This window comes from Dendrobates tinctorius, unplaced genomic scaffold, assembly GCF_039654945.1.
Source record: "Dendrobates tinctorius isolate UK_male_01 unplaced genomic scaffold, ASM3965494v1 ptg000051l, whole genome shotgun sequence".
Taxonomy (NCBI): Eukaryota; Metazoa; Chordata; class Amphibia; order Anura; family Dendrobatidae; genus Dendrobates; species Dendrobates tinctorius.
This window is the reverse complement of record NW_027361719.1, coordinates 3,570,630-3,594,256: the sequence shown is the minus strand read 5'-3', so window position 1 is coordinate 3,594,256 and position 23,627 is coordinate 3,570,630. Positions and strand designations below refer to the sequence as shown.

Sequence of the window (23,627 nt, the reverse complement as noted above, 5' to 3'; positions counted from 1 at the left end):
AACATGCAAACCACCCTTGGGGGTAAAGGGGTTAATATTGTGACCTATTACAAAGCCAAGGAAAGATTATCATTATCAAAGTAATGGACAACCTCTTTAAAACTAAAAAAAAATACAAAATGGAGACCTCTAATACCTGGAGGAGTGCACGCATCTGCAGGAGACTGCACAAAGGTGGACCTCCTTTTGGTTGGCATAGGCAAAGCCATCTTCTGTTCTTTATGCTTTGCCAGGGCAGCTTGGACTGCTTCTGTATGGATATCTGGAAGGCAAAATATCTGTTAGGCCATGACTATTTTGCAGGTAAAAACCACTAGAAACCACATTGAATGTTCAGGCTTTCCTCCATATTTCAGGATAGATATCAAAACAGCAGCACATTTGCTTACAAAGCTACACCTTTTCATTGGCGCTGACTGTGTACTAAAAACCGAGCAAATTCATCTTTTATGTTTTTATGAAATGAAAGTAGTAGAAAGAAAAGTTAATGGATTTTATGCTAAATTATGAAACCGGAGTGGAGGCTCCTTAAATAAGGAATGGTTTTTCGAACTTTTTCAGGCGAGCAAATGGCCGTGCATAACGTCGAAATCACAAAACCAGCACTACATAATACATGAAGAGAAAGCCATAAAGAAGAGAGGAGAATTCCAAAGTAAAAAGACAAACCAAGACAACTAAATAATAAAAAAAAAATATGACCCTAAAATAAAGATCATAAATAAATTCTCATTGAACTGAAACATTATCCAAAAGAAAAGTCAAAAGACCAATTAGGGAAGGAGACACTGCTCCTCAGAGGTGGGAGAACTGACGGGTGACACATTTCTGTTGTCCAAGAAAGGTTTGTTACAGGATTAGTTGTGTGATGACTTCCATGTGCAGCAAATCTAGGCAGAGGACCTTTCCTCTGCAATAAATGCTCCATAAACCTGGGCGGCGATGGTGGTCCTAATACAGACCACAGTCCAAAGGGTAGAAAAAGAGAAAATACCAGTAGCTCCACTTTGTGGTACCAGTAGGGATGTACTCAAGTAACTCCGAACACAAAAGTAAATATTTGACCCACTCAGAAGACCTACTCAGGCAAAAATAAAGGTTCCCACTGGATGCAGAGTATACAGAAGAGAGCAGGATTTCTTACCTGAGCGATACCGTTCATCTCTGGCTCCTCCAGATCTGGCTCTATGGTACTTGGAGGATGATTGTGCAGGACCAGCCGATGACCCACTTGTTTGGTTTCGATGGTTTTTTTGCAGGGCTGGATCGACAGCTGTAATGGGAAAAAAATTCATTTTACACATTTAATAAGAGTAGATTACATAGGCAGTGCCAAAACCATTTAAAATGGTTATAAGATACAAAAAAATGACAGAATAACTGGAAGAATAAGATGTGGAGATGTCACTTTTTTCCACACAATTTGATTTCACTACAAAAAGTTTAAACTAGTTACTCTTACAACACAAAATTACCCAATATGGTGAAAATGACTTTACCATCTACTCTTTAGAAACAGCCTTCTGAGGCACACTGAATGGGGCTGTCACCACGTTTAGAAATGGACGATGCCCTTATTAAACTCTATAGAAATGGACACAAAATGCTCTCCAGCTGAAAATGGGGACTAAGTGTGGCCATACATGTTGGAAGAATGTCATCAGTATCCGATTATGGTGGGACCAGCAGACGAGCTGCAGTGTATAAGGGTGTCCCATCTTTCCTCCACTCAGATGTCAGCAAAAACAAGGGTTGGGTGTTTTAGATCGCAACATGACCAATCATTTTTTTCTCACAGCAAAATAGCTGCTGTTATGGAGGCCGGTTAGTGGCTTACTTCTCTTTCCCCCATGGAGAACACATGTAAGATTAGTCAGACCAAGCAGGCACGTGGATGGGGGATTGGGAGGAATAGCTCCGAGGCTCTTGAATGTGTATGGCCATCTTTAGGATGCCTTGTTCTCAGCAACTGTGAAGTTGCAGGAGTTGGACTCCTACCAATCTTACTTCTATAACCTTTCTGTTTGTTAAAGACAAACCCTTGCAGGCTGTCTCACCATGGCAAATTTTTTTTTAAAACCAACATCGGATATCAGCCGATCACTTCAGGTCCTGCTACTAGAACCCGCAACCTCTTAACCTAGGGTCAGGTGCATCTCTGACATTCCAAAGTTAGAAAACCGCCTATAATATCTAATTTTCTCAATTTCCGGGCTTCAAAAGTAATCAGTGACCTTCAGAGGGCTGTTTTAAAAGAGTACACAAAATCAGATGCAAAAAAAAACAAAAAACATTTACCAATAAACTGAAGACAAAACATACTCAAATTTCACAACTAGAGCCAAAACCTTGTTATAAGTAAGAAAACCACACTTATTTCTACAAAATATCCACAAACTTTCTATTATTCATTCATAAAACGAGCAAAATAAACAATTGTGATGAAAACAAAACAAAGTACAAATCTTCAAAAAAGAGAGAACCTTCAAGGACAGCAGAGTGGGGGGGGGTTTCAAGCAGCACCAATAAGGTAAGAAGGTACTAGGAAGGGCAGGAACCCCTGCCGCCATCGATGGAAAGGGGAAACAAAAACGAGTGAGCAGTGCCTGTCGAGCCTACTGCACCTGACGCAGGGTTACGGGGTTGTCCACCACTAGGATAATCCCTTCTTAAACTAAATGTTCGGCCCCGATAAAACAAAGAAGCCTATACTCACCTCCCTTGACGGCTCTGTTCCAGCGATGTTGGCACTCGCGATCCTGGGGCTGTGATCCGATGAAATGACATGTGATGCCTGGCGACCAATCAATGCTGGTGTCACTGTCTCCGCCTTCTGTCAAATTGAGCACGAAGAGGAACTCAGAGATCATCTGCAGCCCGAACTTCGGCTTCATGTTCAGTTTGTCTGAAGGCTGGGGCCGAACATTTAGATTAAGAAGGGGTTCTCCTAGTAGTGGATAATCCGTTTAAGAAGTTCTGAAGGAGGTTAATTTCTGAAGCCTTCACCTCTTTTCAGGGAAGGGCAGACATAACTTAAAAACCAGATGCGTTAGCCAAAAATTAATTGGAATCATTAAAATTATTAATCTATCATGGTAGAATAGCATACAATTAGTCAGCAGGACAGTTCCCACTGGAATTTCCAAAGTTATATCCGCAACTACTATATACGGCAAAAAAACAAAAACAGCAACACAACAGGCTAACAATGAAAACCGCCATTATATATCTATAGATTCTGACCGCACATTTATCATACGTGTTCTCCCATCGCATGCACACGAGACAAGCATTTTAATTAATCAGTATGTTATTACAGAGCCGCAGGCTCTCATTAATAATAGATGAACACTGGAAATAGCTTCACATCTCTAGTTACCTAGATGTATGGTACTGGAGAGCGCAGAAAGATTGCAACGCATCACTGCCTGCCTCTCATCTGTGAAAAGCATTAACACTATAGGAGATGAGCATACTGTGGACAGGATTTTACTTGATTTCTCCATAGTTACCAGGAAGAAAAGAGGGTTACATAGACTGGGTATAGCATGGGGTTTGCAAAGTATCATCAAAAGCAGCCAGCTATAGCATAACTGTTATCCTACGCTCCTTGTGAACGTTCCTGAAGTGAGAAAAGCCACATGACGTTACAGCATATTTCACCCCATGCATTGCAAACTGTAAACTCCACTGTAGAAATTCCCAGCAATAATTTACATTCCGTAAATTTAATATCTGCAGCATAAATCACTTTCTGTGTGCATGTTTTTTTTTTTTAATTTATTTATTTATTTTTTAAAAAAGGGTGCGGATCAGATTAGTAAAATGTTACTTTAATAAACCGGAAAACTCACAAAGCGTCTGCTCATGTGAATATATTTTTATGGTCACCCAGGAAAAAGGACAAAAGCGTTCTGATTTTCCCAGGACAGTCCCGTATTTCAGACACAACTCACGATTTTGGCAGTGTCCTAAGGCAAAAATGCTACAAATTGGTAAATATAAATATATATACACACACACATACACTGTGTTCCAAATTATTATGCAAATTATATTTTTCTCTGATTTTCCTAAATAGTCCGTACAAATGACAGTCAGTCTAATAAAAGTCATCACCCGTTAGAGTATACATCGAATTTTATTGAAGAAACCTCCCAATGATAACAGTATAATCTCCAAAATGAATAAAAACTCAAATTGCACTGTTCCAAATTATTATGCACAGTAGAATTTCTAAACATTTGATATGTTTTAAAGAACTGAAAATGCTCATTTGTGGAATTTGCAGCATTAGGAGGTCACATTCACCGAACAAAAAAGCTATTTAACTCCAAAACATCCTAACAGGCCAAGTTACATGTTAACATGGGAACCCTTCTTTGATATCACCTTCACAATTCTTGCATCCATTGAACTTGTGAATTTTTTGGAGAGTTTCTGCTTGTATTTCTTTGCATGAAGTCAGAATAGCCTCCCAGAGCTGCTGTTTTGATGTGAACTGCCTTCTACCCTCATAGATCTTTTGTTTGATGATACTCCAAAGGTTCTCTATAGGGTTGAGGTCAGGGGAAGATGGTGGCCAAACCAAGAGTTTATCTCCTTTTATGCCCAAAGCAGTCAATGACTCAGAGGTATTCTTTGCAGCATGAGATGGTGCATTGTCATGCATGAAGATGATTTTGCTCCTGAAGGCACATTTCTGCTTTTTATACCATGGAAGCCAGCTGTCAGTCAGAAACTCTATATACTTTGCAGAGGTCATTTTCACACCTTCAGGAACCTTAAGGAGCCCTACCAGCTGTTTCCCCATGATTCTGGCCCAAAACATGACACCTCCACCTCCTTGCTGACGTCGCAGCCTTGTTGGGACATGGTGGGCATCCACCAACCATCCACTACTCCATCCATCTGGACCATCCAGGGTTGCTCGGCACTCATCAGTAAACAAGACTGTTTGAAAAGTAGTCTTCATGTATGTCTGGGCCCACTGCAACCATTTCTGCTTGTGAACACTGTTTAGGGGTGGCCGAATAGTAGATTTATGCATCACAGCAAGCCTTTGAAGGAACCTACACCTTGAGGTTCGAGGGACTCCAGAGGCACCAGCAGCTTTAAATATCTGTTTGCTGGTTTGTAATGGCTTTTTAGCAGCTGCTCTCTTAATCCGATGAACTTGCATGGCAGAAACCTTCCTCATTCTGCCTTTATCAGCACAAACATGTCTGTGCTAAGAATCAACCACAAATCTCTTAACAGTACGATGATCACGTTTAAGTTTTTGGGAAATATCTAATGTTTTCATCTCTTCACCAAGGCATTGCACTATTTGATGCTTTTCAGCAGCAGAGAGATCATTTTTCTTTCCTAAATTCCTTGAAACCTGTGCCCTGCTTAATAATGTGGAACATCATTCTTAAGTAGTTTTCCTTTAATTGGGCTCACCTGGTAAACTAATTATCACAGGCCTTTGAGATTGATTTTAGTGATCCAAAGAGCCCTGATACACAATAGCATCTATGAATCTATGAGTTTATTCGAAAAACAAAAAATTACATCTTTATGACACTTAAATCCAATTTGCATAATAATTTGGAACACAGTGTATATATATATATATATATATATATACACATACATACACACACACATATATATATATATATATATACACACACACAAACACACACATATATATACATACATACACAGGGGTTGGACAAAATAATGGAAATACCTAACGTTTTGGCATCATAATCTTCGAACATGTTATAAACATGCAAACCGTGACATATGGTAATGTTTTGTAGTTGATTATTTGTGATATGTGTATGTAAATTAACTGTTTGCTTTGCAGAATTGTAAAAACATTGATGAGAACCTGATACCAATGGCAGACCTCTCGGATTTTCAAAGAGGCCAAATTGTTGGTGCTCATATGGCAGGCGCTACTGTAACAGAAAGTGCCCGATTGCTTGGCATGTCAAGAGGTACTGTCTCCAAAGTAATGACTGCGTTTGAAAGAGAAGGAAAAACGTCCGCAGCAAAGCACAGGTCCGGCCGAAAGTCGAAGTTGACAGAGAGACCGTCGGACTCTAAAGCGAATTGTGAGAGAGGATCGCAAGACCACGGCTCCAAAAATCACTGCTGAGCTCAATGAACACCAACAGAACCCAGTTTCCACGAAAAATGTTCGTCGGGAGCTGCACAAATCTGGATTCCACAGAAGAGCTGCAATTCGAAAACTGCTGCTTTATATATGTTGTAAACAATAAAACATAAAAAATGATCAATGTAAATCAAAATTAGTACCCCAAGGAGGTCTGGATTTGAAATCAAAGTGGAAAATCAAATTACAGGCTGATCCAGCTTCAGTGGAAATGCCTCAAGACAAGGAAAAGATGTTCAGAAGTGTATGTGGCCTCCACGTGCCTGTATGACCTCTCTACAATGCCTGGGCATGATGAGACGGCGGATTTTCTCCTTTCTCCTGCCAGACCTGGATTAAAGCATCAATCAGCTCCTGGACAGTCTGTGGTGTTGGTGGATGGAACGAAACATGATGTCCCAGATGTGCTCAACTAGATTCAGGTCCGGGGAACGGGCAGGCTACTTCACAGCATCAATGCCTTTATCATGCAAGAATTGCTGACACACTTCAGCCACAAGAGGCCTAGCACTGTCATGCATCAGAAGGAACCCAGGGCCCACTGCACCTGCATATGGTCTCACAATTGTTCTGAGGATCTCATCATGGTACTTATGGCTAGCACATGGAGGGCTGTGCGGCCCTCCAAAGAAATGCCTCCCCACACCATAACTGACCCACTGCCAAACCAGACATGCTGGAGGATGCTGTAGGAAGCAGAAGGGATGCTGTAGGAAGCAGAAGCTTCTCCACGGCGTCTCCAGACTCTGTCACATGTGCGCAGTGTGAACCTGCTCTCATCCGTGAAGAGCATAGGGCGCCAATGTTGAATCTGCCAATCTTGGTTAACTCTGGCAAATGCCAAACGCCCTGCATAGTGTTGGGCTGTTAGCACAACACCCACTTGTAGACATCGGCACTCATACCACCCTCATGTAGTCTATTTCTGACAGTTTGAGCAGACACCTGGATGCTCGTGGCCTTCTGGAGGTCACTTTTCAGGGCTCTTGCACTGCTCCTTCTGTTCCTCCTTGCACAAAGGAGGAGGTAACAGTTTTGCTGTTGGGTTGTTTGCCTCATAAAGCCACCTCCATGTCTCCTGGTGTACTGGCCTGTCCCCTGGTATCTGCTACATGCTGACACACACAGCTACCCTTCTTGTCATAGCTCGCATTAATGTGCCATCCTGGATGAGCTACACTACCTGAGCAACTTCTGTGGGTTGTAGACACCACCTCATGCTACTGTACCTCACCTCTAGGGGTGAGAGCAATGACAAAATGCAAAAATTATCAAAACAACAGACAAAAAGGATGAGAACAGAGAAATGGTCTGTGGTCACCCCCTGCAGAACCACTGCTTTATAAAGGTTGTTTTGCTAATTGCCCATCATTTCTACCTGTGGTCTGTTCCATTTGCACAACAGCAGGAGAAATTGATTCGCAATCAGTGATGCTTCATAACAGGACAGATTACTTTTACAGAAGTGTGATTGACTTTGAGTTACACTGTGTTGCTGAAGTGTTCCCTTTATTTTTTTGAGCAGTGCATATTATTATATACATATGCACACGTACACACTTGGTCAAAATTGTTGGTACCCCTCATTTAATGACAGAAAAACCCATAATAGTCACAGAAATAACTTGAATCTGACAAAAGTAATAATAAATAAAAAATCTATGAAAACGAACAAATGAAAGTCAGACATTGCTTTTCAACCATGCTTCCACAGAATTTTTAAAAAATAAAACTCATGAAATAGGCCTGGACAGAAATGATGGTACCCCTGAAAATAATGTGACAAAAGGGACATGTTAAATCAAGGTTTGTCCACTAATTAGCATCACAGGTGTCTACAATCTTGGAATCAGTGAGTGGGCCAGTATAGAGGCTACAGATACTCACTGTGCTGTTTGGTGACATGGTGTGTATCACTCTCGACATCGACCTGAGGAAGCGAAGGGAAGAGTGGTCTCAGGAGATTAGATAGAAAATTACATACAAACATGTTAAAGGTAAAAGTTATAAGACCATCTCCAAGGAGCTTGATGTTCCTGTGACCACAGTTGCACATATTATTCAGAAATTTAAGCTCCATGGGACTGTAGCACTAGCCAACCTCCCTGGACATGGCCGCTGGAGGAAAATTGATGACAAATCAAAGAGACGGATAATGCGAATGGTAACAACAAAGCCCAGAAAAACTTCTAAACAGATTAAAGGTGAACTTCAAACTCAAGGAATATCAGTGTCAGATCGCACCATCTGTCGTTGTATGAGCCAAAGTGGACTTCACGGGAGACAACCAAGTGGATGACACCATTGTTGGAAGAAAAAAAAAATCATAAAAAAGCCAGACTGGAATTTGCCAAACTACATGTTGACAAGCAACAAAGCTTCAGGGAGAATATCCTATGGACAGATAAGACAAAAATTGAACTTTCTGGCAAGGCACATCGGATCTATGTTCACAGATGGAAAAATGAAGCATATCAAGAAAAGAACACTGTCCCTACTGTGAAACATGGAGGAGGCTCTGTTATGTTCTGGGGCTGCTTTGCTGCATCTGGCACAGGGTGTCTAGAATCTGTGCAGGGTAAAATGAAATCTCAAGACTATCAAGGGATTCTAAAGAGAAATGTTCTGCCCAGTGTCAGAAAGCTTGGTCTCAGTCACAGGTCATGGGTCTTGCAACAAGATAAAGACCCAAAACACACAGCCCACAACACCCAAGAATAGCTAGAGGAAAACATTGGCCTATTCTGAAGTGGCCTTCTATGAGCCCTGACCCAAATCCTAGTGAGCATCTTTGGAAAGAGCTGAAACATGCCGTCTGGAAAAGGCAACCTCAAACACGAGACAACTGGAGCAATTTGCTCTTGAGAACTGGAACAAAATATCTGTCGAGAGGTGCAGAAGTCTCATTGACAGTTACAGGATTTGTTTGATTGCAGTGATTGCCTCAAAAGGTTGTGCAACAAAATATTAAGCTATGGTTACCATCATTTCTGTCCAGACCTATTTCATGAGTTTTATTCTTTTTAAAATTCTGTGGAAGCATAGTGGAAAAGCAATGTCCGACTTTCATTTGTTCATTTTCATAGATTTTTGATTTATTATTACTTTTGTCACATTCAAGTTATTTCTGTCATTAAACGAGGGGTACCAACAATTTTGACCACGTGGGTATCTATTCATATGTGTCGTTAACCTCCTGCTTATTAAAAAAAAAACACGTAGGTGACATTTTCCAAAAGAAAGGCATTTGATGTTGAATCTACACTGCAATCTGGAATAGAACACGCGTGAGACGAAAACTATCAGATTATTTTGAACCTATGAATATTCCATGTCCCAATAGTTTCTAGTTGGTTTATTTTTATTTTTTTTAGGCATCACGAGAAAAAGTTTACCATCCCAAGAAGAGTGCCAAATATGGAGACCCTTCCCTCGAATGTCTGTCTGATAAGACCCTTCTGGATGTAGCTATTGCGCCTACCCTACAATCACGACGGCTGCAAATACTGCAGGAAAACAGGCTGATTTTAATAGAAACGGATCATTTGACCTAATGATACATTTTGGAGACTGACCTTTCGCTTCCTTTTGTGTCACCTCTCGGATCATCGTTCACTGCACGCTGCTCGGCGAGGAGTCATTTGATGCGGCTTGTTTGAGGAAGTGCTAGAACGGGACTGTACAGGGCACATGAACTTCCTTCCGCAGCGCCGTGTGTTGATCAATACACAAGACGTGCTCTCCTGAAACGCTACATCACACGACACACAATCTCCGCTGCACAGTTTGGGGCATCTGCACTGTTTTTACTGCATAATAAAATAATCTGCCATCTTCCTGAGGTTTCAGATGGACACAAATTTAGATTTTAGGTTTTGCTGCTATCGTGGAAATTTGCATTAATTTTAGATTGCTGTGAATAATAATCAGATGAAATGCAAAAGAATGCTAATTCCTTGCCATGAAAATTGAAAAAGTTGTCCACTAATTGGACAATCTCTTTTTAGGGGGAATCTGTCATCAGGTTTTTACTACCTCATCTGAGAGCAGCATGATATAGGGAAAGAGACCCTGATTGCAGTGATTTATCATAAAAAAAAAATACAAATATTGCTGCATTCAGAAATGTCCGATCAATAGAATAAATAAATCCAATCGGTAAACGGCGTGACGAGAAAATTGAATTTTTCATTGTAAGTACACCAACCTTATCAGGTCTAAGAGACCTATTTAATACTGTATATGGTTTGCATCCAGAAACCTAGTGAGATAAATACTTTAAAGAGGTGGAGAAGGACACAGCCCACGCAATAAAGTTATGGGAAGGCGAATATTCCTTATAAGAATTTCCTTGAGGGGTAATCAGCAAACTACCCTTTAATAGTGGGAGGCAGGTTGGGAGCCGTGCCTCTGGGGGAAGAACAGAGCCGCCTCCAAGCAATTTCTTTCATGTTCAAAGCTGTGGCTGTCACTATATACCTAGCTGTTATTAATGATCATAAACTCAATAAAATGATCATTTGAAGATATAGTCGAGGTTTCATGGTCCCTGATTTGCATTGATACTAGAGATGACTGAATCAATTCAACGCAAATTAAACTTGAGTCTCTTTTTATGAAATTTGCAGGTCCTGATGAATTTGAACAACTGACAATTTGGGTGAAGCACCAAAAAAATTGCCCACCACCAATTTTCACATTGCAGTGGACTGCAGCAATCACAGAAAGCTGATAAGACCTTAAGCATAGCCATGCGGGCTTTCTCATTAAGCACAGCCAATCAAGAAGGACTATACAAGCCTGTATAAAAGCTGAGGCAGGGAATACAGCATTTATTTTAGGGCAATTTTAGGATAGTGAGTAGACATCAGAGCTCACAGCCAGCAATAAAGATAGGAAGTTCAAATACATTAGACACACATTCTAGACAGTAATTTGTTGAATAACGGCAGTAGTCTTCAAATAATATACTGCTCAAAAAATAAAGGGAGCACTAAAGCATTTGGAATTATGTTTAAGGCTATGTGCACACAGTACGGATCCTCCCGCGGATTTTTCCGTGCGGATTTTACTAAATCCGCAGATCAAATGACCTGCATTTTTCCTGTGGATTTCTTCCTTTTTTTTGCGGTTTTACTGCAGTTTTTGTGCGGTTTTCCACTGCGGTTTTCCACCTGCGGATTTGTAGAATGGAGCAGGTGGAAAACTGCAGCAAAACCGCACAAAAGAAGTGACATGCACTTCTTTTAAATCCGCAGCAATTCCGCACTGATTTTTCTGCACAGCTTTTTTTTTTTTGCCATTGATTTACATTGTACTGTAAATCACAGTGCGGATCTGCAGCGTTTCTGTACGGAAAAATCCGCTGCGGATCCGCAACAAATCTGCATCGTGTGCACATAGCCTAAGCGTTCCCTTTATTTTTTTGAGCAGTATACATAGATGCAAATGGAAATTAATATAAGAGATGCCAGCATAAGTGCCAGACAAAATATTTGACTGATCGGTGACATGGTGCTTTTTTTCTTCTTAATTCACTAGAAAGCAGAAGAAAGGCAAAACAATAGATTTTACAGAAATAAAATGTTGGGAATCAGTGTCAGTCAGATACACTGTGCTAGCTATAAATGACTCATTTTGTGATAGGGGGAAATCATTGTTGGGGTCTGTTTTAAATACAAAATTCCCCAAAATTCAGACCTTTAACTGCGACACACACATCTCTATTCACCATTTACCATTTTTTCACTTCCCATTTTTGCTCATCCAATGAGCCCTTTCTCTCTCCCCAGCCAATGCACCCCATACACAGATTATACATGAGTATTTTCTAGCTAGTCATTCTACCCCCCTTGTTTTTCATGATTCTTTAAGGCAGGGACAGTGACGCCAGCGAGGGCTGGGCACTGGGCTCATGTGTCATGTCATAACTGCACAAGAGCCAAAGGAAAGCGAATGCAGACACCACTGGAACAGCATCGGCACTGGAAGGAAGTATACCGTAATTGTTTTTATTTTATCGGGGCCAAACATGGGAAATGAGAAGGGGTTGTCCTAGTAGTGGACAACCCCTTTAGAAGAAATATGTGCAATGGTAACCGACAAGAAAGTGTGAGAGCAAAAAAAAAAAAAAAAACATACCACAGCAAAGAATGTGGAAGCACCACCACTACTGGCACCAGCTTTTCAGACAGAAGTATCACCAAACACAAGTCATAGTTGGCTTCCTTAGCCTCTGGCAAGAGAAACAATGGGGAGAAAGAGGAGAGTCTTATGGAGTTGATATCACTTATCTCAGTCACAGCAGAATGAGGTTACCTCTAACAGCGACACTATCAGTTTGTGTTAGTGGTTGCAAAGAACAGCCTGCCTGATCACAAAAGACGAAGAGTGATAATTTTTGGACCTTTTTTTAATGTTTAAAATTATGAACAGAGTGTCAGTATGTGGTGTTGTTAAATGAGCTGTTGGTTACAACCAGGTCATCAGCTTCTATAGTGAGATCACTCTGACAGTACAAAAGCCAAGTCTGTGTTAGAGCAATTGAAAGGGGATGGATACAATCCTAGGAAACCTCATAGTATCTTTCACAACTTTTCAGGGCAATTGGAGTACCTACGATTTTGGGAAAAATCTAAAGATTTGGTGATCTCTGACTGGATAACCAGTCTTTATAAATTTTGGCCATATACAGAATTATAAATATCCATTGCTATGGCAGGCTATTCATCAACCTGAAACACAAATACTTAGCAATCATTTAAATTCTTGCAGAACCAGCAGAATATTACAAGCGCGGTGACACAATCGGGTAAGAATGTGAGCACCGCAGGTGGCTCCCCAGTCTCCTGGTTATATCAATTGCACAAGTCGGATGATTTGAAAGGGACTATAAAACAAATTCACTGCTTTCTATCGCGAGTGTGATGACAAGCGGACTGATCAGAAGCTACCCCATGAGGATTACAATTAGATCATTGTGCAGGAGAAGACTAACTCCAGATGCTCCGAGTGCGAACCAAAAAAGGTTACAGGATTTCATTATAGAGAATTTATTTCTGGATGTCGAGTGGACAGGACGCCGTGTCGGGGGTGAAACAGCCGAAATGTCTCGTAGTAAGGCCCAGTGAAGTATGGGATTCATTACAGGGTTTTCTGCACAGAGCTGCTAGAAGCAAAATGTACAGTAAGTATTCTGCTGGGACGCTCCAAGCCGTCCTACAGCCATTATATGCATTGCACAAAACACTAGTGACATTAAAATTAACGTCTTTTTATTTTCTGCTAGTACCATATGGCTAGAAATACCAACACTGTAATATGGCTCTTATACCTGAAGAACTCAATTCGAAAGTTGGGCAGTAAATTACAGCACTTCCAAAGCATTGCACTAGGGTAAAAATTGCAAAATAATTGTGTGTCAGTCCACAGAAAGACGCTCCAACACAGGTTCAATCATAGTTTCAATCCTAGAATGACGGGTAGAAGTGATGCAATACTATATATTACATTTTCTCCTGCAATGCACTCCACAAGTGTTAAAAAAAAACAAAATGCATTGTGCAAATACCGTTTTGTTTTGTTTTTTTTTCTAAAAAGTCCTATATAAGGGAGTCTGATGGCTCCGAAATCCATACCAAACTTAGCCCAGGTCCTCGTAGGACATGTTCTACTAAACGAGACATCTCTTTAGTTTAGAAATCCGCTGGAATGTTTAGGAGACATTCTTTATGGTTAGATGTGTACCGGATGTGCCCGGAGCAACGTTGGGGGGCCATGTAGCCCAAAGCACAATTATTCCTGCAACTTCATATCCAAGCTCAGAGCTGTCAATCAATACAGCAGGGGTGGAGTTACAAGGTGAAACTGTTGGAGAAAGGGTGCTCAGGACCACATGGCTCTGCCAGTGATGCTCCAAGCACTTAATGACATACCCACCAGATTTTTAAAAATTTAGGCCACTTTCACATGTTCAGTATTTTACATCAGAAGTGGGTGATAAATACGGAAGTGGTGATGTGTTTCTATTATACTTTCCCTCTGATTGTTCCTCTCCTGGTTTTGGATTACAAATTCTGATGGAAAATACTGACCAAACACTGAACGTGTCCTCAAGCCAAGGCTGATCTTAGTGCAAGGCATGTGCTCTCTTGGATACTGATTGCAGAGCTGACAATCTGAACACCGTGGTCACCCATTTTAAAGAAATACACATTGACCGTATTCTTCGGTAACATCAGCAGCCACATTGCTATCAAGCAGATTTTCAGAGATTTCTTCTTATGCACATATGTGCCAGGCCACCAGCTATGCTGAGGTCTATTACAACCCTAGAGGAGGAGAAGATCAGGCCAATCACCGAAAGGAAGGGTCTCACCATGTATGACAGAGAAGGAGGAGCATTCTCTGGTGACCAAGTGACTGGGCAAGCAGCTCCACGGTGGCTTACAGACAGCTACATCCTGGCCAGAAACTGAAGTCAGGAGTAGTGATGAGCAATCGTGCCCGTGTAAGGTGTTATCCATGTGTTAGTGCCGTCATGTAACGGATGCGATAAATGCAGGGCCATAACGCAATGTGAACCAAGCCTTAGGCTGTCCAGTCTAAGTTCAATTCTGTGCCATTTTTTTGGCCATCAAGTCATATGTTAAGCTACACCCTATTCAGTTCTATTTGGGAAAAAAGTGACTAAAACACATAATAAATATGGTGCAAGTCATTAGACATTGTTTTTGACAAACCACGCCAGGATTCTGGCACATTTAGCTTGATTAATATACCACTGTGTCCGCTCTCCCTTCTTCAGTAGTCACATACACCAGACAAGGAGCAGTGTTGGCTTATAGTCACACGTAGCAGAGGATTTTCTCTGAAATTTGCTATAAAGCATAGCAGTGTGTGAAATACGTGGCCTTTTTTTTTTTTTTTTGCCCCATGGGGTCGATGTTGTAAATTGCTATGAAATTTCCATTTGATCATCCGAGACAAGTCTTTGAGAAATTGGTAAAGTTTTGATGGCCTAGAAAAAAGTTGGGTCTGTCCACTTTTGTTCTCCAGCTTGAACTGACTGTCATGGAGCAACACTCCTGCAAGTAGATATAGTTTCTGTTCCTGTTTAACAGGAGTATTTAACTTTTTATTATGAATACTATTGGTATTCATAATGCCAAACCCGAAATTGGCAAGTGAGGATGACTCCTTAGCCCATGGCGGTGGTCGCACAGCTCCTCAGCACCTTCCGATTTGCTCAACTAATTTGATTTCTAGCTGAGAAAAGAAGTTCATTTCTGGGTCAGACCGTATGGTGCGTGTAATCCGCTAATACATAAATACTAAGATTTAGAATAGGCTTATAAAAGTAGCATTTAATGGTGTGTTGGTATGTGGAGTGTAGAATCTGAACCCGGACCAACTGCTGCGCTGTAGTTTGCTTTTTGGAAATGTTGATTTGTGATAATCCACAAAGTTTTCTAATCCCCCACTGTTCGCAGACCACAAAATTGCAGTTAAAAATGTCATTTCACAAGACTAGACACATTGGGAAAGTTATGATTTTTTATTATTTTATTTTGTATTTTTTTGTGCAGCCTCTATTCTTATAGGCAGACTTCACTCATTTTTTATTTGACCGATCCATAATTAGTCAAAATCCAATTTATATACACTCTCTCATATTCACTTATGACGACTTGTGATGAACGAATGTATCCGAGCATGCTCGGGTGCTAACAGAGTGACTTTGGCATACTCGAAAAATATGTTCCAGTCCCAAAGTCTGCATATCTCGCGGCTGTTCTACATCCCTGCACGTGTTACTGCTGTCGAACACCTGTGAGACATGCAGGCGCTGGGACTCGAACATATTATTCAAGCACGATGGTTCAGCGGATCATTAGGCCAGCAGCCATCACACTCTCATACGCAGAAGCACTTGTTTGGCCAATTGTCCCTGTGTTCTTTATAACAAAGCCACCGCCAGACATATCTCTGGGAGATCAATACGTTCCATCAGTCCGAAATCGAACATGGCTGATCAGTATTTCCTCCGAGGCTCCCATGCACAGTAGACAGCCATACACATCCTTATTGTTGAGCTGGGCCAACATTGGCCTAATGTGTTTTGGAGACTTTAAACTTGACAGCATTAAAATGTGCCACGTATATCCATATATTTGTTCTGTTTGGTAAATCTATCTAATATTAAGGCCAGGACTGTGGAGTTGGAGCACATTTTGGTGGAGTCGGAGTTGGTGTCATGAGAATTGTGGAGTTGGAATCGGAGGTTTGGCTTACCGAATCCACAGCCCTGATTAAGGATAGGTTCACATAGGGTTAGGGGCATGCGTTTAACGGATCTGTTAAACGGATGGCTAACGTTGATGTCATTTTTGACATCTTTTTTACCCCTAGCGCTAACGTATGCGCTAACGCATGGCAGCATATTATATGTGTATGGCGGGTTTAAGATTAAGAATTAGACAGTTGTGATAAATATACCCCAGTGTATGGATTCTTTCATTAATATAGAATTATTAGTAGAGAACACAGCTCACAAGTCTCCACAAGCAAACATAACCTAAGGTGTGTGGACAAAAATTTCCAGATACATACTTCAGACCGAGGGTCACTGCGTGTGCCCCTGTATATCCACTGTCTCCACAGGAAAAATAAGATATAATGCTGCATATTGGCCCAGAGTATGCTAAAAAAAATGCTTGGGGCCATATAGATCTTGTGACCTCTATGATTCAGACACGTTCACAGAAGTTAGTTTACAAATGTAATGTGAACCGTGACCAACGCCAACTTGCTCCGACTTCCGATTCTTCTGCAATGCTGAGAAGTACAATATTTATCAAGAAGCATTAGAGTGAAACCTGTCTACAGGATCAGACTATGTATAGGGATGGCTTTTATTCTGTAGCTAGAAGCAGCAATAATCAGGTGCACCCAGGACTGCATGAGAGCTGCATACACAGAAAAGAAATTTGTTTTTAAAGAAGCACTCCCAACAAAAACGAGATGTGCTAAACGTTTCTAAATACATGTGCAATGTAGTTGCATTCAAACACTTAATCGCTGACTTCCACTGTTTCCAGCGCCGATCTATTCCTCTTCTGAGTCATGTTAAGTTGATTCCAACTCATTGGATCACGGTGGGGCTTATGTGTTGAAAGTTGCAATTACAACGCAACTCTATGGAGTCTCGTTCTTATACTCCAGAGACTCGCATTGTAAGGCCACGTTCACACGTTCAGTATTCGGTCAGTATTTTACATCAGTATTTAGAAGCCAAAATCAGGAGTGGAACAATCCGAGGATAAGTATCATAGAAACACATCACCACCATACATAAACCCCAGTGTGATCCAGTGAGTCAGAAATTAAGTCACACGAATGAGAAGAGGAGCGGTGCAGCGCTGGAAACTGGAGAAAACGGCCATCGGTAAGTATTTTAGTGCACTTACACTGCACTACACACATTTAGAAGGGTTTAGGGAACTATATTTTAACTTCTTTTATCAGGCTCAATGCAAAGTTGTTTCAATGTTTCAACGTGTTCAAGATAAATGTGGCCTGTACTAGCAAGGAAACTGGCACTGCAGAGAATGGTCTCCTGAAAGTTCCGTGTCTAATAAATCCATTCACACTTATCAAGCCAAATAGAAGTAGTTTACAAGAAGCCTACCACAACAGCCTAATCCGCCCCACCACAACAGCCTAATCCACCCCACCACAACAGCCTAATCCACCCGACCACAACAGCCTAATCCACCCCACCACAACAGCCTAATCCACCCCACCACAACAGCCTAATCCACCCCACCACAACAGCCTAATCCACCCCACCACAACAGCCTAATCCACCCCACCACAACAGCCTAATCCACCCCACCACAACAGCCTAATCCACCCCACCACAACAGCCTAATCCACCCCACCACAACAGCCTAATCCACCCCACCACAACAGCCTAATCCACCCTACCACAACAGCCTAATCCACCCTACCACAACAGCCTAATCCACCATACCACAACAGCCTAATCCACCCTACCACAACAGCCTAATCCACCCTACCACAACAGCCTAATCCACTCTACCACAACAGCCTAATCCACCCTACCACAACAGCCTAACCAACAAGACTGTAATAGCCGATGTGTTCTGCATTATCAGCATGGCACGGAGAACTTCCTTCACACATCAAGCAACTGTTCACCTTTTTATGATGATTACCATTTGTTTTACATAACGTGAACTGATAAGATCACATGGTGGAGCCGCTGAAGGAAATGTCCCTTTTGCTTTTCCAAACTGCATCTCCCACCTGTTATACCTTTAAGGGAATGGAAAAAGGAACTAAAAATGACTAAACAGGACATAATCTTCCTCCTCGCTGATTGCTAGTCTGCAGAAAACCAGCAGAGAACACAGGGGTTAATATGCAGAAGGTTCCTTCCATTTCCGCTAAGCCAAGGTGTGGGATATGGTGATCTTTGATCATTCTGTAACCAGGGCAGAGGGGGGAGGCTCCTGCTGCAGCTCATTGTTTTATATTCACACACAAGATAGCAAAGAGAAGGACATGAATTGGCAGCTCCCCTGGGACAAAATGACACATTTTTGGTAAATTCTGAATGTCCAAGTAATAATTGATAGAAAGAAGAAAAAAAGGTAACACAACATGAAAATAAAGATGTCCTGGGTGTGTAGTTTATTTTTTAGGTTATTGTTATTTGTTATTTTAGATTCCCACTTTTGAAAATCAGACTTTAAACTTGCTGATCAGTGGTGGGCTTACAGCCCTGGGATCGCGCCCCCATAGATCACCTACTCATCAGCTATCCTGTACATAAATCGTAAAAGCGAAAGACAGCAAAATGTGCTGGAGTGGTTTATCAAAATCATAATGATCTAGATGTGTTGGTAATCACAACCAAGATTCCAGCACATAAATGGACAGTGCAGAACACACTGCATATTAAATATAACAGACGAAGAAGCAGTGAAAGAATTCTAATATCGCATAGTAAAGTGCAAAATAGGTTTTATTAAAGGGTGAAAAAGCAGTACATGGCTAAAAAGTGACATTGGCAGGAAACAAAAGGCCGGGTGACAATGGCTGCTCCAAATGAATAATCATGAAAAATACATCATCATTGTGAAGTGCCTCATTATCTAAACATAGGTAGTATTCGCCCATGAACGTGACCATGTAATAAAGGGAAAAGTCCCTAACAAAATAATGTCAAGCAAGAGCGTACAAACAATAGTCAGGTGAACACTTACAAAATGAAGGAGCAGCAAAAGGGACCACGGCCGTACCCCAACGCGCGTTTCGGCAATTGTGCCTTCCTCAGGGGGCATGTGTTAATGCTGGTATGGGCCCATTATATAGGGGAAGTGGAAATGAAAGTACCAATAACGCCCAGGACCACTAAACACACCCACCCATCCCAGCGTGGCAGTCACTGCTGGCGCTGACAAATCACAGGGGGAAAGTGAAAATGAGAGCACCAATCACGCCCGGGAGCACTAGACACACCCACACCTCCCAACAGGCAAACACCGCTGACGCTGACAAATCACGGGGCCCCGTGTAGTCAAACGTCAGACGGTGGGCGGGAGGGAGGAGGGGAGATGTCACGTGGTCCGTGACGCAATTAGCGCATGCGCAATGCAGGCGGAGGTAACCGCGGCCATTCCGCCATTACAATTGCCGAAACGCGCGTTGGGGTACGGCCGTGGTCCCTTTTGCTGCTCCTTCATTTTGTAAGTGTTCACCTGACTATTGTTTGTACGCTCTTGCTTGACATTATTTTGTTAGGGACTTTTCCCTTTATTACATGGTCACGTTCATGGGCGAATACTACCTATGTTTAGATAATGAGGCACTTCACAATGATGATGTATTTTTCATGATTATTCATTTGGAGCAGCCATTGTCACCCGGCCTTTTGTTTCCTGCCAATGTCACTTTTTAGCCATGTACTGCTTTTTCACCCTTTAATAAAACCTATTTTGCACTTTACTATGCGATATTAGAATTCTTTCACTGCTTCTTCGTCTGTTGTTATCCTGTACATAAGTCACAACTTTTCAATGTTGGGATTACATTGAGATACTCCCATTGTTCTCAAATTCAGGAAATACAAAGTAATACGACCTTTAGGATCATTTCCAGACATCAGTGACTTTGGTCAGGAGGAAAGTACACTGGCGTGTGAGAGTATGTATACAACAAACATACATAATTTTTGTGAGACCCCTCAATATGGGTTTACAACCCGCATTATAAGGATAAAATACCTGCAGCCCATCAGTCAGATACAGCAGTACGAGTAATTCTCTGCCAATGTGATCGAAACTCACTATTTACTGTCATCCTTATGGTCTTAAAAAAAGATTCTGCTCCACTCTTGTATATTTCGGAAAAACTAACATTATTATTGGATTTTTGGATCATTGGTTAAATTGATAATAGGTGGTAGGAAGGCTACAAACCCAATACGGAAACATAAGAAAAACACTAACGCTTGACTCATAGGCAATTACTAAAACATGTACGGTATATACAGTATATATATATATATATATATATATATACACACACACACACACTGGTAATATATACACAGCGTGTTACCATCAAACATGGAGTATTACATGTGGTAAATGTGTACAGATTATAGCAAATAAAAAAAAAAAAATCATTCATGCCCCAGTCTATATTGAGGGCATGGCGAGATTTATGGTCCATCCCGATTGGGGTACACCTTGTGGCAGTGGGATGGCTTTTTTAAAATGGTGTCAACTAAGTACCCCATGTAATTTACATATATTGTTACTATTTATTTATGCACTTACCGCATCATATTTGCACCTTTTGTTTTTTCCTAGGCTTTGTCTGGAGAATGGCCACAGTGTGAACGTACCCCTACACACTGCACTTCTACCGACATGTGCCCCGGCTCATTTCTTTGGTTTTGCTCTGTTCCACTCTTGTATAGTTTGGAAGATCTAACATTATTGCCTTTCTGCATCCTTGGGAAACATGAGAATAGGTGGTAGGAAGGCTGAAAAACCACTAACGCTTGCATCATAAGCAAATATTGATGCAAGAACAAGGAAGAAAACACCCCGGCGAGTTACCAGCAGTAAAGCAAACACGGAGTATTACTACAACCGGCGCGCGGTAAATATGAGCACAGTGGAACAAATAAGGAAATCATTCACTAGCTGGTGGATGAATGTTTATAGACAAAAAAAGGGAAACCAAAATTAACCCAACATTCCTTATGATAACTTTCCTAGATTTCTGTCAGTGAATAGAAACAAACATTCTTATTTATATCCAGAGGCAGAAAATTGTCGCCAGTTAATACTTTGTCTCACTGTATCTGGTACAGGCTAGAAGCGTTAATGGGGTGTGCGTCGCAGACTTTGGTGCGGGTTCACATTTACGGTATGAAAACCCCCCCACTGTAACTGTTACATGACTACAGCACAAGACCACTGCAGCCAATCACTTGGCTCATTGCTTTAGTGCCATCTACATTGGCATAACTAATGAGCCCAGTGATTGGCTGCAGTGCTCACATACCATAGTCCTGACATGACCACTGCAGCCACACCAATAACGGCTGGGGTCAGCGGCAGAAAGGCATCAATGAAGCCGCAAGGGGTAAGGCTGATTTTTTTACCTTTCACTGACAGCAAGCAGAGAGCTTGAAAAGTACAAAGAATTCCAACAAAGTGCATTAAAAGGTTCCAAATCTTTTTCCTATACATTAATTAGGCTTTACTCACGGAAGAGGAGCACAACGTATGCTCCTTAGGTGTGATCAAATGGACCGTATATCCTAAACTTTTACAGATCTGCTAATAACAGTATCACAAGTCATACGTGCAGTTTTAGTCTACATATATAAAACTGAATGTATGTGTATCACCAACCAAGCACGAAGCATCTTTCATTTCACCAGAGCTGTTCAAAAGAAGCTGAGCTGTGATTGGTTGCTATGAGCAACAGTTTTCCTTGCAACCAATCACTAAGCATCTCTCATTTCACCAGAGTTGGTTAAAAGAAGTTGAGCTGTGATTGGTTGCTATGAGCGGAGTTTCCCACTTGACAACACCTCAGCAGACACTGACATGGTGGGAGAAATCTAGCATCTTCGGGAACATAAGCTCCCAGCCATTGTCTGTCCCCCAGAAAGGAGCAGAGAGCACATGACAGAAATGAATCCCCCCTCCCTGCCCATATACCCATCACACATCCTCCATCCTATAGGCACATCTTCCCTCTTAAAGGGATCATTTGTGTGGAAGTCAGAGCAAATCCATCCAGCGCTTTGGTTTTGACCCCAGGCCTCTCTTAAAGGGATCTCCGGTATGGAAGTCAGGACCGTTCCACTCAGCTCTGTGGTTCTGACCCCAGGGTCTCTTAAAGGAATCATTGGTATGGAAGTTAGGGCAAATCCACTCTGCGCTTTGTTACTGACCCCAGGCTCTCTTAAAGGCATCTCCTGCATCGAAATTAGGGCAATTCCCTCAGCACTTTGATTCTGACCCCAGGGTTCTATTAAAGGGATCATTGGTATGCAAGTCAGGGCAAATCCACTCAACGCTCTGGTTCTGACCCAAGGCCCCTCTTAAAGGGATCATTGGTATGGAAGAGAGGACAAATCTACTCTGCGCTTTGGTACTGACCCCGGGCCTCTCTTAAAGGGAATCTGTAACCCCATTTTTGAGATATCATATAATGATATCATTCAATTGTGTGTCACAGAAGGATTCTCTTAGTACTTTTGCTTCCCCCTGACCTCGCACCTTTCATGCATAAATACGGTGACAGGACAATTGTGTACAAGATAATTGTGTACGGACTATTGTGTACAGACAATTGTGTACAAGGCAATTGTGTACAAGGCAATTGTGTACAAGGCGATTGCCCTGTACACAATTGTCCTTGTACACAATTGTCCTTGGACACAATTGGCCTGTACACAATTTTCTGTACACAATTGTCCGTACACAATTATCTTGTACACAATTGTCATGGAACCCATAAATACCTTTTTTAAATCGGTTCAAATGTATGTAAACTGCCGCAGTCCGGTCCGCTGGGCGGGGCTTATTCACCTGCTCCCCCCTCCCTGTCTTGCTCTACACAAGAAGAAATGTGTAGAGCAAGACAGGGGGGGCAGGTGAATAAGCCCCGCCCAGCGGACCGGACAGCGGCAGTTTCATACATCTGAACCGATATAAAAAAGGTATTTATGCATGAAAGATGCGGGGTCAGGGGGAAGCAAAAGTACTAAGAGAATCCTTATGTGACACACAATTGAATGATATCATTATATGATCTCAAAAAAGAGGTGACAGATTCCCTTTAAAGGGATCTCCGGTATGGAAGTTAGGGCAAATCCACTCTGCTCTTTGGTACTGACCCC

The 23,627-nt window shown here is 41.6% G+C and overlaps 1 protein-coding gene across 4 annotated transcripts in view; it reads right to left on the bottom strand.

Moving 5' to 3' along the window:
* The window catches only part of DIP2B (disco interacting protein 2 homolog B), a 233,740-nt gene that overhangs the window by 100,187 nt on the left and 109,926 nt on the right, over positions 1 to 23,627 (bottom strand). For 2 of the 4 annotated variants that reach the window (XM_073576701.1, XM_073576702.1), the window contains exons 3-5: positions 8,057 to 8,099; positions 1,145 to 1,273; positions 137 to 262 (exon numbers count right to left, since the gene is read on the bottom strand). In XM_073576701.1, the coding sequence (XP_073432802.1) occupies positions 137 to 262; positions 1,145 to 1,273; positions 8,057 to 8,099 (298 nt within the window). The remainder of the gene's footprint in view (positions 1 to 136; positions 263 to 1,144; positions 1,274 to 8,056; positions 8,100 to 23,627) is intronic. The other 2 variants (XM_073576699.1, XM_073576700.1) reach the window with 1 other exon arrangement.